We start from the raw sequence: 14,322 nt of genomic DNA, 5'->3' as shown, positions 1-14,322 counted from the left end.
CCGGATAATCACTTGATCGCGACGGCCGAGCCTGGCCGAGCCTGGCCGAGCACGCCCAAGTGTGAAGTTGATATTTTGACGTATCGATGCGGCCCGCTGCGCGCCGCTGCGTCGTGTGCGTCTGTGTGCGTGTCGGCGGCCGTGTAATCCCCCGACAGGCCTTGTGTATCGCTTTACCGGCCGGTGCACATCATCGTGCACATCATCGTGCCGCCGTGAAAACGCCTTTGCAGGCCGTGTAGGCAGGATCAGCGTCGAGGTGGCCTCGGCGTCCGTCCGTCCGTCCGTCCGTCCGTCCGTCCGCGCCGCACGGTCTGCGCCGCGCTCCGGCTCGGCGCGCGTGTGAAATTGTGTGGAGAGCCGATAGTGAATGGAGGATGGAGGGGAGGATTTGCTTAGATCGCTTACAAAGCCCGAAAGAGGTCGTCGCGGTAGGCGCGCTGCTACGCTGCCGCGCCAGCCGAGCCCTGCCGAGCTGCCATCCTGTCCGGCGCGGCCGGGGTGCCAGGGGGTTGGAGCCGCCAGCCCCGCCAGGCCGCGCCCTCGGGGCCAGGGGGCGTGGCACTGCGTGGCACAGCGTGGCGGGGATGGGGATGGCGGGCAGGCCGCACAGTGGGCCAGAAGAGTGGTGGAGGCGGCCGAAACTCTAGACGCGTTTTGAGCTCCAGAGTCGCTAAGCCCAGGACTCGAACCGAGCGTGTGACCCCACCAATGGATTCCTCGTTCGGAGAGCCATCCATTGGTGGGGTCACACGATCGGTTCGCGTCCTGTTTAGCGACTCTGGAGCTCGAAACGCGTCCACGATTTTGGCCGCCTCCACCGGTCTTCTAGCCCACTGTGGGCCGTGGGCCGGCCCGGCCGGGGGTGGTGTGTATACGACGATACGACGCGCTTGGCGTGGCCGCCGCCGACTCCGCCGCCCCGCTGGATCATCTCCGAGGGGGTCGTCGCCAGCGGCAGCAGCGGCAGCAGCGGAGGCGCCTCTTCGCTGCGCGACGCGCGACAACCACAACGCCGCGCAGTGCCTGGCAGTGCCACGCGAGACGGCGCGGCGAGGGAGAGGGGAGGGCCCCGACGCCGTGGCGGCAGGCCACCCGCGCGCGCCCCAGTGCGGCGGGCCAGGCTAGGGCGCGAGGCGCGAGGCGCGGCTAGTGCGCCAGCCTCACGCCTGCTCGCTCACTGCTTCCTTTCTTCCAGGATGGCTTCTCGCTTCTTCTGCTCGTTGTTTTCGGTGTCGCCCTCCTCGGCCCTGGTCCCGTACTAAGCCCCGTCCAGGACGCGGCCAGGACGCAGCCAGGACGCGATCGGACAATGCTAATAAGGCCGTGGGGCCGGGGGGGCCTGCACACGGACGTGTCGTGTTTGCCTTTAACTTAGGCGCGCTGTTGTTTTGTTAGCTGTAATATTTATTGACTATAGCTTCTGTATTTGTCCGTCACTTGTGAGTGCGTGTCGTGTAGCGTTGCTGCGTTGCTGTCCCCTGGCTCTGTCCACCCGAGTGTCTGTCTGTCTGTCTGTCTGTCTGTCTGTCTGTCTGTCTGTCTGTCTGTCTGTCTGTCTGTCTGTCTGTCTGTCTGTCTGTCTGTCTGTCTGTCTGTCCCTCTGCTCGGCCGCGTCGGCGATGAGTCCTTCGGCGTTCGCGCGGTGAACGCGCAGACCGGCAGTGTGTGCACACGACTAGGGATCTCTAGAGATCGGGCGCTCTGGAATTCAATGATGACAACGGCACGTTTTGGCGTCTCCGACTTTTTTGGCATCACGTTCACTGCATTCCGCATCGGTCCATCCCGCCCGCGGCACCCCCAGCTCTTCCAGTTCCAGTACCTCGCGAACAACGTGAGGCACGGTGGGCCAGAAGGACCGGTAGGCGGCCAAAACTAAAGACGCGTTTTGAGCTCCAGAGTCACTAAACAGGACTTCAACTGAGATTCTGATCCCACGAATGGATTCCTCGTTCGGAGAGCAATCCATAGGTGGGGTCACACGTTCGGTTTGAGTCCTGTTTAGCGACTCTGAGCTCAAAACGCGTCTTTAGTTTCGGCCGTCTCCACCGGTCTTCTGGCCCACTGTGCGAGGTCGTGAGAACGAGGCCGCGGCCCGGCTTGGGCACTGGAAGCGTCACGGCTTGAAGGCCGAGGGTCACGAGTGAGTGGCTGAGGAGGGGCCTTGCGTCGCCTTGCGTGGGAGGAGTGCCGGGAGTGTCGCCACGGCCGGGGCGGGCGGTACGGACTGCAAGCTGCAGGCTCCGAGTCTCTCTCTCTCTCTTTCTCACACACCCATAGAGAGGAAGCCCCAAGAGTGATGCGAGAGAGACTCTCGGAATCAGTCTGCTGGCGGCCAGGCGAGGCGACAACTCTGTTTGCCCTCGGCAATGTGCCATGAAATTCTGCCCGCACTGCAGCACCCCCAGGATTTTTGCTGGCCCTCTCCGATGGCGTGGATGTATGCCTCTCTCTCTCTCTCTCTCTCTCTCTCTCTCTCTCTCTCTCTCTCTCTCTCTCTCTCTCTCTCTCTCTCTCTCTCTCTCTCTCTCGTCTCTCTCTCTCTCTCTCTCTCTCCTCTCTCTCTCTCTCTCTCTCTCTCTCTCTCTCTCTCTCTCTCTCTCTCCGGAGAGGAGGATGCGGAGGACCGGGAGTGCGAGGGCCAGGCGGGCCAGGTGCGCCACCACCGTACAAACACACAAGCACACAGGCCCATGGCAAACACCGATTAATTGTTACATAGGCCACTGGCTGGGGATGGAGTTTCCTGCCTCGTCCGCCTAACTCGCACACACACGTACTCACACAGAAACACACACACACACACACACACACACACGACGAAGTGGCCCCTTATTGGGTGCCTCGCGGCTACCTTGATGACGGTCGCGCCATGCATAGCTCCGAGGAAAGCGAGGCAACTTTCGAGGTGGGATGCGTGGCTAGGCGGATCCATCTCCGTCCTCTAGCTAGGCCGTCCTCTAGGCCGTCCTCTAGGCCGTCCTCTAGGCCGTCCTCTAGGCCGTCCTCTAGGCCGTCCTCTAGGCCGTCCTCTAGGCCGTCCTCTAGGCCGTCCTCTATTGGCCGTCCTCTAGGCCGTCCTCTAGGCCGTCCTCTAGGCCGTCCTCTAGGCCGTCCTCTAGGCCGTCCTCTATTGGCCGTCCTCTAGGCCGTCCTCTATTGGCCGTCCTCTAGGCCGTCCTCTAGGCCGTCCTCTAGGCCGTCCTCTAGGCCGTCCTCTAGGCCGTCCTCTAGGCCGTCCTCTAGGCCGTCCTCTAGGCCGTCCTCTAGGCCGTCCTCTAGGCCGTCCTCTATTGGCCGTCCTCTAGGCCGTCCTCTAGGCCGTCCTCTAGGCCGTCCTCTAGGCCGTCCTCTAGGCCGTCCTCTAGATACCCTCTTCCCTAACATACCACGTTACAGTGTCATCACACGAACATGTAACTCTGTCCATTAATTTGTCATCAGCGGGGCGATCGGCACCGCATCGCCGGCACCCTCTCTCGCTCTCCCTCCCCCTCCCCGCGACACCCACCCCATCCACTCGGACCTCTTCTCCGGCTGCGCGGGAGCAGTGCCGGTGTCGGATTGCTACAGGCTGTTCAGGCTGTCGGCGTTAATGGCTTTACGTGGGTAAACACTGGAGCTGGAGGGCGGTGGGCCACGGCGGGCCGCCCTGCACTGTTGCGAAGCTGCTGTCCAGCGTCCTGCAAATTGGCACGCACCTCTTGCCTCTGGCTCGCGATCAACCATGAACAGTACTGGAAGAACAGACAAATCAGGCAACAGGAAATCGACCGGAGCCCCAACCGAAACCCCAAGGCGCCTTGGAGTTCAACTGAGCTCAGTGGGGTCAAACCCAAACCTATTCGGGTCGGGCATCATAGCCGTCGGGGCTCGAACGAGACGAGGCTCTTGTCCTGCATGCCGAAAAACGGAGTCCGACACTCACCGTGATCAGGAACAGCGGGGGGGCGTCGTCGAGGCCCCGTCGAGGCCGCGGGGGCTCAGCGCGTCTCTCTCGCACTCGCGGGGCGTCTCGAGTGGGTGCGAGAGAGACAGGCAGGCTGGTGGCATCCTCGGTCGGTGGCGGTGGCACCCTGTGTGGCACACTGTGTGGCACACGGCCCGGCTAAGCCACCACACTGCTGTGTGCCCTGCCCATTCTGCAGCCGGCCGGTCGTCCCGGCCGTCCAGGGGGTCAAAGGTCCGAGACGCGCCGCAGCAAAGCGGCAAGAAATAAGAAATCAAACACTCCCCATTCGCTACTCGAGTCTTCACTCGGCCACATTACACACGCCCGGCTGTTGCGCTGCGCTCGGCGTGGCGTGGCGCACTCTAAAAAATAATATAGGATTTTGTAACGATTTTGATACAAAATTCTGTAACACGTCAGTGTGATACAAAAATTTGTATCCTTGATCCTAAATTCTGTATCACGGCAAGAATGTTACGAATTTACGAATCAGTGCTTCAGAATTCTAAAACTGATACAAAATTCTGTACTTTTTGTTTCAATATTCACAATCAGTGATACAGTTCCATGTAAAAATGCGATCTTAATGCAAATAACTGTAACTGATACAGAAAACTGTAACATGTTGTTACGAGTTTACATATCGTCTGATGCAAAATTTAATAACGCAAATTTAAGGTCAAATTACGAGCTTAAATTTTTACATCACAGTTGATCGGGCGAAAAGTCCTAACGTAGGGCATGGTACTTAAGAAGCTTCGGGCCAGGAACTCTAACTGTCGCGCCGCAGGACTCGTTTCCCACCACTACCTGGGCATGCGGCGTGCCCGCTCGGTGTGATCGACAGTCTGAGGCGTGCCTCCCCATGCGGCGCTGTGGCGCAAGCGGTAGCATGCCGAGCTGGCAATCCGGGGGACCGGGGTTCGATTCCGGAGAACGCAGTTCGATTTCTCTGGGTGTTCGGGAGTACAGGAGCAACGGAGTGAATGTGTAGAAACGAACGACCGATGAGATTCAAATTTTGTTTTTAAAGCGTCAAATTTTTATGATTTTAGCATTGCAGAATTCTGTAACCGGGAAACAGTTTACCGTAACGCGTGATACAAAATTTTGTATCAGTGTTGATACAAAATTCTGTAACATTTGTAGTGGAAATTACTGCGTAACCATGTTACAGAATTTTGTATTGAAATTTTTTTGAGTGCGGTCATGTCCACCGCGAAGGCTTTGTTTGGCCAGCTGACCCGCACCTCCGCCCTCCCCGCCGACGACCCCCCGGCCGAGGATGAGGACCCAGGACCCTGGGCACCCTGGGCCCAGGGCAGGTGATCCCCCCTCCCGGGAGGAAGGAGGAGACTTCATTACGTCGAGGGTCAGGGTCAGAGCGAGAGACGCGACGCGGGTTACTACATAGCCAGAGACACGCGGGTGACCGGGGTGATGAGAGATGCCCCCACACTACTAAAAAAACAAATTCCCCTAAAATTACAACAAATTTTAACAGTGCAGGCAGGGGCGGAGCCGACGGGCAGCTCCTTATTTTTCGTACTCCTCGCCAGATCCAGGGTCCCTCACTTCCAAACAGGCAAGTCCGACAGCCGCGTCCCGCGTCGAGCTTTGGCCCGGCTGGCTCCGTATTCAACAGCAGAATGACGTAGAGTGAATGCACGACGAGGTCGCTCCAAATCCAAAGTGCACCCTGGCAGATTAGTCGCGTCAAAACGTCGCCAGCAGGTGCAAAGAGTGCATGATGTGTGTGTGTGTGAGCGAGTGTGTGTGTGTGTGTGTGTGTGTGTGTGTGTGTGTGTGTGTGTGTGTGTGTGAGCGCGCGTGTATGTGTGTTCGTGTGTGTCCAGCCCCCGGCGGGTGGTCCCCATAGCCTGCAATCACACAAGTCGCACAAAGTAATACGCCTTCATCATCCGTATTCCCCGGTGTCGCTGCTTCGCGTCCCACGCTGGCTGGCTGATCCCGCCCGTCCCGCCCGTCCCGCGTAGCGCGCGTAATGCCGAAAGAGATACAATGTGACAGATGCACAGGATTCATTCGTTTGAGTGCGACGCTACGCCCCCCTCCCCCGCCTTTTACCTGTCGCCGCGGCGCCGCCATGGCAACGCGACGCGCGCGCCGCGACGCTCCAGCAGCGCCGCCCCTGTCGCCCCGCCGCCCCGCGCCGAGGAGGGGCGTCGCCGGGCCGCCGCGCGTCGCGAGATCAAAGCGCCAAGCTGGCGAAGCGCGAAGCGAGGCGGGGCGGGGCGGGGCGGGGCGGGGCGGGGCGGGGCGGGGCGGGGTGGGGCGGGGCGCGCGCTGCCGTCGGCGCGGCTCGGCGCCGCTGCACCCGCCCCTAACACTGATGATACGCTCAGGTGATCAGCTCGCACGCCGGCAGGGCAGGCCGAGGCAGGCCCGGCCCGGGCAGGCCGGCAGCGAGGCAACAATTAATTTGGCCGAAAGGGAGGGTCGGTCGACGAGTTCGGCTTCTGGCTGGCTGCTGCAGGTGGATGGATGGATGCTGGGCGTTATAGCCGTGGCTGTACGACTGATTCCGAGAGTCGTTTTCGTCGCTCTGTCTCTCTCGCTCGTACTCAGGACGCCCCATGAGTGCGAGGGAGGCTGAACGATGAAAACGACTCTCGGAATCAGTCTGCTGGTCAGCGCGCACCTGGCGGGCGGCGAGCGGATGCACAGTGGGCCGGTGGAGACGGCCAAAACTCTACACGCGTTTTGAGCTGCTCCAGAGTCGCTTTAGCAGGACTCGAACCGAACGTGTGACCCCATCAAATGGATTCCTCGTTCAGAGAGCCATCCATTGGTGGGTTCACACGTTCGGTTCGAGTCCTGTTTAGCGACTCTGGAGCTCAAAACGCGTCTAGAGTTTTGGCCTGCGTCCACCCGGTCTTCTGGCCCACTGTGCGATGGAGGTCGTGCGGGTCATGCCGCTGGGGCCGCACGCATCACAAAAGGCGGCAAGACGTTTTGATTTTGAAACGCCTTTCGGCACAATTGCGGCAGCGGGCCGACGCCGCAACGCGCCGCAACGTCCAGCGCGCTCTTCGCCTGTCTAATCCTCAAGTTGGTACGGCTGACGAGAGATAATCTCCGCACAATAATGTAGATGGAGGGCCGCGTGTTTACTCTCTCTGCCGCGGAGCGAGAGAGACAGACAGGCTGAGTGAGTGAGAGAGAACCGCACAAATAAATGTGGTTTTTTTTGTTTTGTTTTTTTCATCGTCGCCGTTTTGCCTTTGCCGCATCGGCGTGCGCCGTGAGTTTTTCTCTCTCGCTCTTCTGGATCTGAATTCATCCTCGATTTTCCCGGCGCGGAGGCGTGCGTTCCAGGCTGCAGTTTAAAGAAATTGCAACTTTTTGCCGCGCAGCGACACTAAAATTCTTCGTTAGTTTGTACGTGCGTGTATAGCTTCTGTGTGCACAAAAACCTGCATAGTAATGAAGTGGGCCTAGTTTCGGTCCCCGTCGCGGTCCCATGGGTCGCATAGTGACGGGCTACGGCCTCCAAAACCACGGCCTCCAAGCCAAGGCGGCTCTGCCAGACCGCTCGGCACCGTCGGCGTGCTCGCCGGCCTCGTCACCGACTTGCGCGCTCTCGCCACCAGGGTCGTGTTCGTCGCTCTGTCTCTCTCGCACTCATGGGGCGTCCCGCGTAGGTGCGAGAGAGACAGAGCGACGACAGCGACTCTCGGAATCGGTCCGGGCCAGCCTGTTTGCCGCCAGCTCGAGCAGGCCATTCACGGTGTGCACTTAAGCTTGCTCTCATTATTGGCGTCGCTTACACAAGCTCTCTCTCTCTCTTCATCCCCCCCCCCTCTCTCTCTCTCTCTCTCTCTCTCTCTCTCTCTCTCTCTCTCTCTTTCTCCCTCTGTCCGCAGGGCGGGGCCACCTTCGACGCTGATCCATACAGCACCGCTTCTCTCTCTTCATTGCCCATCTTCATGTACTTCTGCACTCAATCGCTGTGAAACGCGCCGATCGAAAGCGTAATCGCCGCAGATGCAGTCATCCACCCCCCCCCCCCCCCCCCCCGCCCCGGAGATGGACAATGGGTGTCGGACACCTCCAAGGCGCTGCCGTGATGGAAGCTGGACTCAAGGTGTAGTAGGTGTGCAGCAGATGCTGGCTGCTGGCACTCGTGCCCGGTTTGCATGGCTTGCTAGGCAGGCACTAACAATGAAAGTTCGGAGTCTAGCTAGACTGAAGCGGATACTGGAAGTTGGAAAAGAAATTACTACCCTACTGCGTGCAAAACTCAATCTGGACGCGTTTCGAGCTCCAGAGTCACTATACAGAACTCGAACCGGGGTGACCCAAGGGATTCCTCGTTCAGAGACCAATCCATTGGTTCGGTTCGAGTCCCATTTAGCGACTCTGGAGCTCAAAATGCGTCTGGAGTCTTGACCGCCTCCTCCACCGCGGTCTTCTGGCAAATCCACTGTTCGCGGCGACTCCATGTGGAAGAGGCCACCCGTTGCCTTGGTGGTGCCGTTGGCAACAACTGCTTCGCAAAGCGACACAGAGCAAATTTCAGCTAGGATACCAGCAGAGCGGTGCGCTTGTCCGCAAATACATTTCACGGGCCGCTGCAGTACAGTGCGCAGTGTGTCGTCGATACGCCGGGCAGCAGACGTCGCTCTCTCTCTCTCTCTCTCTCTCTCTCTCTCTCTCTCTCTCTCTCTCTCGCACTCACGGGGCGCCCCGCACAGGTGCGAGAGAGACAGAGCGACGAAAAACGACGACTCTCGGCATCAGTCTGCCGAACGCTCTGGGTCTTTGCCCGAGTGCCTCTCTGTCGCTCTCGCGGGGCGCGCTCTGCCAGGAATGCGAGGGAGACAGAGAGGCCGCGCGACACGGTGGAGCGGTCCTGCACGTCACTCATGTTGCCATTACGGAGGTTGATCCTGCGGATTGCGATCCAGCATGAAGGGCAGCCGAAGGCGGTCGAACCGATCCGGGGGATCGCTTCATCGCTCTCTCTCTCTCTCTCTCTCTCTCTCTCTCTCTCTCTCTCTCTCTCTCTCTCTCTCTCTCTCTCTCTCTCTTTCGGAATGAGGCGCGGCCGGCCACCAAGGCAGCCAGCGGCTCGGCGAGTGACATGCGTCCGCGTCCCTCCGGTGCCCTCGGCAAATCTTGCGTTAAACCCGAGTTAAAGCGTGATTAGGGCCAGACCCCGTGGGCCCACACCGTAACTGCAGCCCGCCAACACGTTAACTGCCGCCTTTTTTCCCGCGCTCCGGGGGGCGCGCGCCGCTTGCCGCGCTCCGCCCCCACTACAAGCACGCACAGTCCAACTTTGAATCTGTCTTTTCACAAAGTTTCGCTTTACGCTGTTTGCAAACTCGTGGACGCACGGACCGCGCCCGGCCCAGAGCCACGCCGCGGGGGACTCTGCCTCCCTGTGTGTGTGTGTGTGTGTGTGTGTGTGTGTGTGTCACCGCGACTAACAGCGGCTATGCGGAGAATCACGCGCGTGATATACCCAGTGTTTATAGTTGTTACACACAGTTCCACGATGTTACGTGCATTTTTAACCAAGTTGGAATGAATGTTCCATGCGAGGTCGCACGCACACACTCTCACTCACACACACACACACACACACACACACACAGTCGAAAGGGATCTCGCCGAATTAAATTTTCCCGCGGCCTCGCCCGTTGTGCCCCCCTCTCCTCAAACCGACTATAGTGTATTTGGAAGCGCGGAGCTCGCGCCTCACGCAATATGGTAATGAGGAAACTTTATCTTGTACCGTCATTTCGGTAATCGGCTGTGTATGGTCTCTCTCTCTCTCTCTCTCTCTCTCTCTCTCTCTCTCTCTCTCTCTCTCTCTCTCTCTCACACACACACACACACACACACATTGCGAACGCTCGCTTAGTCAATCTGGCGGTCTGTAAATTACAGCAAGCCCAGCAAGGCGCCTGTTGACACTCCCCCTTCCCCTCGCCTTCCTCCCTCCCTCCCCTCGTCCTTCAAGACCCCCGCTACACGCATCACCGCGAGTGCGCCGCTAAGTCAACAGGAGTTCCCTCATAGGGCTCGTTCATTACGCGAAATATGGCGGTACGAAAGTATGACAAATTCACGGACTGAGACCAGCAGACGACGCCCGCAGACGCTCAAAACTAGCAATATTTAAAAACCCTGATGATTTTTTACCAGATCTATGTTGAGAGTTCGTTCCTCAACACACAAACAGTACTCCGTAACCTTAATTCTTCAATATTTCCTTCAAAGGTTCGAATAAAGGTGGTAAATCGTGGCCTGACCCTCCAGCCCCGTTTGAACTGCCGCGCCTCTTTTCTGTCAAGCCTAGTTTCAGAAAGTATCAACTAAGCTCTCTGAAGCACTTTGGGTGAAAGAGCAAAACTTTCTGTTTCTAGACAGCGTTTTGTTTTGCTCGAGAGGCAGATTATTTCCAAGATTCGATCAATTTCTTTGGCGTCGGCTGCTCCAGACTCAGTTCGCGAGAGAACGTTTTCGTGTCCTTTACCCGGCAGTGACATAACGGTACGCCAATGCACGAGCCCTATTGTCTAGGGTGGTCCGGGAGAGGAGTCCGGAGCGGAGGAGCGACGACGCGTAGGCCCACCGCAGCACCGGTAGTGCACACGGCACTGTGTCCCACTGTGTGTCCCACTGTGTGGCTACAATGGGATTACACGCGTTCGCTCCAGCGATCGCCCGATCGGAACGCCTCAAGACGGTTTGTCCCTCACGTCGCTATTTTCTAAAAAAAAAAAAATTAAAAAAATTGCTAGTGTGTTTTACAGCCCTTCTCCTTCTTCTTCTTTTTAAAAGTTAGCTTGTTCTTTATTTTTCATTGCAAAACTTAACTTCGTGCGTCTTCCCTCCCTTCCGATTTGTACTGAAGTAATGAAGTCGCGGGTGCAATTTCCTGCACGACGACATGCTGCCCCTGTTTTGTCTCGGTACGGCTTCCCCTCCCCCCTTCCCCCCTCCCCGATCCGTTTTAGGGCTTTCCTCATTAGCAGTGGAGGCGCAAAGCACGCAAAGCTCCGGCAGCGGCCGCGGCGGCCCAGTCAAAGGCTGGCTTTCAGAAAGCTTTTGTCCGGATGTGAGTGCGAGGACACGGGGATTACAGGGACAAACAAGGACGGCGACAAAGCTTTCAATTACAACATAAATTTTAATATTTACAAACATATCTCTCAACAAAAAGAAACAGCTATTGGTATTCGGAAGGCAATAATAATGACAATAATAATAATATTATTTTAATAGTTATTACGTATAGATTAAAACAATAACACTACGTATCACATGGAGTCACGGTTTTCGTAATCGAGAAAAACAAAATCATTCCAGAATGCAGAGCATCTTCTTGTTTTGTGCGGCAAACAAGTCTAGGTCTAAAGTTGCATATAAATAAACATTATCTTAAGTTGTCCGGAACACAGGAGAGCGAAAAAAAAAGAGAGGCAGCATCCTGAGTAAACTTCTCTCGGTTCGAATCCGGGCGGCAGCCTTTCGGCAGCGCGAGCATCTGAGCGTTATTCTTTTGATTCTTATCTCCTCGAGCTTATAGCCCGCTTCGGCTGCTAATCCCATTTTAAAGAACGAAAAAAGAAGAAAAAAAGGTCTCGCTGAGGGATGTAAAAGCGCGACGACAAAAAGTGCACAGGCAAAGACCTCCTCGTCGACCGCACTGCATTCCCGTCGTGAATCGAATCGAACTGGCCAATTTAAAAAGACGCTGGGGTGGGCTCCGCTGCTCCCAAGACGACGTACTTACAGTGGGCCAGAAGACCGGTGGGCGCGGCCAAAACTCTAGACGCGTCTTGAGCTCCAGAGTCGCGAAACAGGACTCGAATCGAACGAGTGACTCCACCAATGGATTCCTCGTTCGGAGAGCAATCCATTGGTGGGGTCAGAAGTTCGGTTCGAGTCCTTCTTAGCGATTCTGGGGCTCAAAACGCGCCCGGAATTCTGACCGCATGCCCGTCTTCTGGCCCACTGTGCGACGGACGGACGACGGGTACGCTCAAACACTCTTTAGGTGTCGCTGGCCGCTGGTAGCCACCGGTCGCTCCTTGAGCACGTCCGCGCTGGGCTGCGCTCGGCTTGCTCGCGCTGTGTGTACACTGGACACTTTCCCGCTGCCCTCTTTGGCTTATCACAACGAGTCTTTAGGTGGGCGGCCGTTGGCGGCCGTTGGCGGCCGTTGGCGGAGGCGCGCGTGCCCGAGACGTGCACGTCCGGGGCGTGTCGCTGGCCGCGCAAAACAATAACATGGGAGTGATACAACAACAACAAAACACAGCAAGTGATGCTCATGACTAGAGAGGTGAGGCCGGCGACGCTGGTGTCCGGGCACGGCCAGAACCAGGTGCGGATCCAGGGCGGAGGCGGGGGCGTCGCCCTGCCGCCTGAGAAGTGGCCACCTAGACGCACTTCGCCCCTGCAGGCAGGCAACTTCTGCGACATCCCCCTGCAGCCCGTCTCCGGATCCACCCTCAGCCCGGACGGGGCGATCCAACCCGACGTGGTAATACTGCCGACGGCATGGTGTCCGCGCGCGACGCCGCGGCGCCCTAGGTGACCTCCAGGTCCGAGAGGTCGTCGTTGTCGGCGCACATGGAGGCGTGCAGCGCGTGGAGGTCGTGCTGCAGCTGGTGCACCATGGGCGGCTGGTCCGCGTGCGGCGAGGCGCTCCGCGGCCCCGGCGCCGTCCCCGGCGCGCCGCCCGGCGGCCCCGCCAGCCCCGCCGAGGCGTCGTCCGCCATCTTGCGCATCCGCTCCTGCTCCTCGCGCCGCTGCTTCCGCCACTTGGCGCGCCGGTTCTTGAACCACACCTGCAAGGCAGAGAGAGGCACCCGATGAGTGGTCGTCGGACACGTCGAGCCGCGGCACAGTGGGCCAGAAGACCGGTGGGGGCGCCCGAAACTCTAGACGCGTTTTGAGCTCCAGAGTCGCTAAACGGGACTCGAACCGAACGTGCGACCCCACCAATGGATTCCTCGTTCGGAGTGCAATCCATTGGTGGGGTCACACGTTCGGTTTGACTCCAATTTAGCGACTCTGGAGCTCAAAACGCGTCTAGAGTTTTGACCGCCTCCGTCGGTCTTCTGGCCCACTGTGCGAGAGGACTAGGCTTTGCCGCGTTGCCGCCAGATTGGCAAAATAATAGAATAATAGAATGATGTGAGCGCGGCAGTGCTGGCGGCGCGCGTGGCGTGCCCCGGGCCGTGAGAGCCAGCCGCCCTGCCGCCCGGCTGCCGCCATGTTGATTGCATTCTGATGAAAACTTTGGGGCGCAGCGCTGCGCAGCCCAACGCGCGCTGTTTGCAGGTGTGACCAGAGAGACTGGCGCCACTCATGCATATTTCCCCAATTGTTATTTTACCATTATTATTTTGTCGCGACCGCGCACCGCACCGCTGGGCCCTGGGCCTTCCCCCTCCCTCCCCCTGGCCGCGCCGCCGCCCAAAGCGTTTACATGCATTTTAGCAAGGCCGTGGCACTGCACTGGCCCCTGCTCTGGCGTATGTGTCGCGAGCACCTGTCGCAGATACGTGACTTCAGCAGAGCCCCGCGTCCTTTTCGCCGTTCTGTCGCGTCCACAGTGGGCCAGAAGACCGGTGCAGGCGGCCAAAACTGTAGACGTGTTTTGAACTCCAGAGTCGCTACATGGGACTCGAACCAATCGTGTGACCCCACCAATGGATTGCTCTCCGAACGAGGAATCCATTGGTGGGGTCACACGCTCGGTTCGAGGCCCATTTGGCGACTCTGGAGCTCAAAACGCGTGTAGAGTTTTGGCCGCCTCCACCGGTCTTCTGGCCCACTGTGCGACTCGTGCAGCCGCGTCGACGCACAACGAGTCGATTATTTATAGAACAGGCGCAATGGGGAAAAGCAGAAAGCACGTGAAAGCCACGCCCGGATCACACACGTCACACGCGGCCGGTGCGCCCCGCGGCGCGACCGCAGTCAATGAAACGAACGCGGCGGGGGGAAAATTGGAGTTAAAAATGGCGGTGGTTTTCAAAAGCAAAACAATTGAAGGGGGAAACGGCGGCGGTGCTCGGCGCGGCAGTGTGCCGGAAATCCCGCGGGCGGAAGACTTAGACGCGGGGCGGGGCGCCTCTAGGCGGCCCTGGCGGGGCGTCGCGGCGGGGCGTCGCGGCGGGGCGTCGCGGCGGGGCGTCGCGGCGGGGCGTCGCGGCGGGCGGGCGTCGCGGCGGGGCGTCGCGGCGGGGCGTCGCGGCGGGGCGTCGCGGCGGGGCGTCGCGGCGGGGCGTCGCGGCGGGCGCGGCGGCGGGGCGTCGCGGCGGGGCGTCGCGGCGGGGCGTCGCGGCGGGGCGTGCGGCGGGCGTCGCGGCGGGGCG

General features: G+C 59.0%; 1 protein-coding gene across 1 annotated transcript in view; it reads right to left on the bottom strand.

Annotated features, from left to right (window-relative positions):
• Positions 1–3,159: 3,159 nt before the first annotated feature.
• LOC117646205 (muscle segmentation homeobox) overlaps positions 3,160–14,322 on the bottom strand; it is a 31,701-nt gene continuing 20,538 nt past the window's right edge. The window contains exons 5-6 of the mRNA XM_034387011.1: positions 12,672–12,786; positions 3,160–3,383 (exon numbers count right to left, since the gene is read on the bottom strand). Coding sequence (XP_034242902.1) covers positions 3,160–3,383; positions 12,672–12,786 — 339 coding nt within the window. The remainder of the gene's footprint in view (positions 3,384–12,671; positions 12,787–14,322) is intronic.

This window comes from Thrips palmi, unplaced genomic scaffold (genome assembly GCF_012932325.1).
Source record: "Thrips palmi isolate BJ-2018 unplaced genomic scaffold, TpBJ-2018v1 HiC_scaffold_19, whole genome shotgun sequence".
Lineage (NCBI taxonomy): Eukaryota > Metazoa > Arthropoda > Insecta > Thysanoptera > Thripidae > Thrips > Thrips palmi.
The sequence above is the reverse complement of the archived record's forward strand: the minus strand, read 5'-3'. Positions and strand labels throughout refer to the sequence as shown.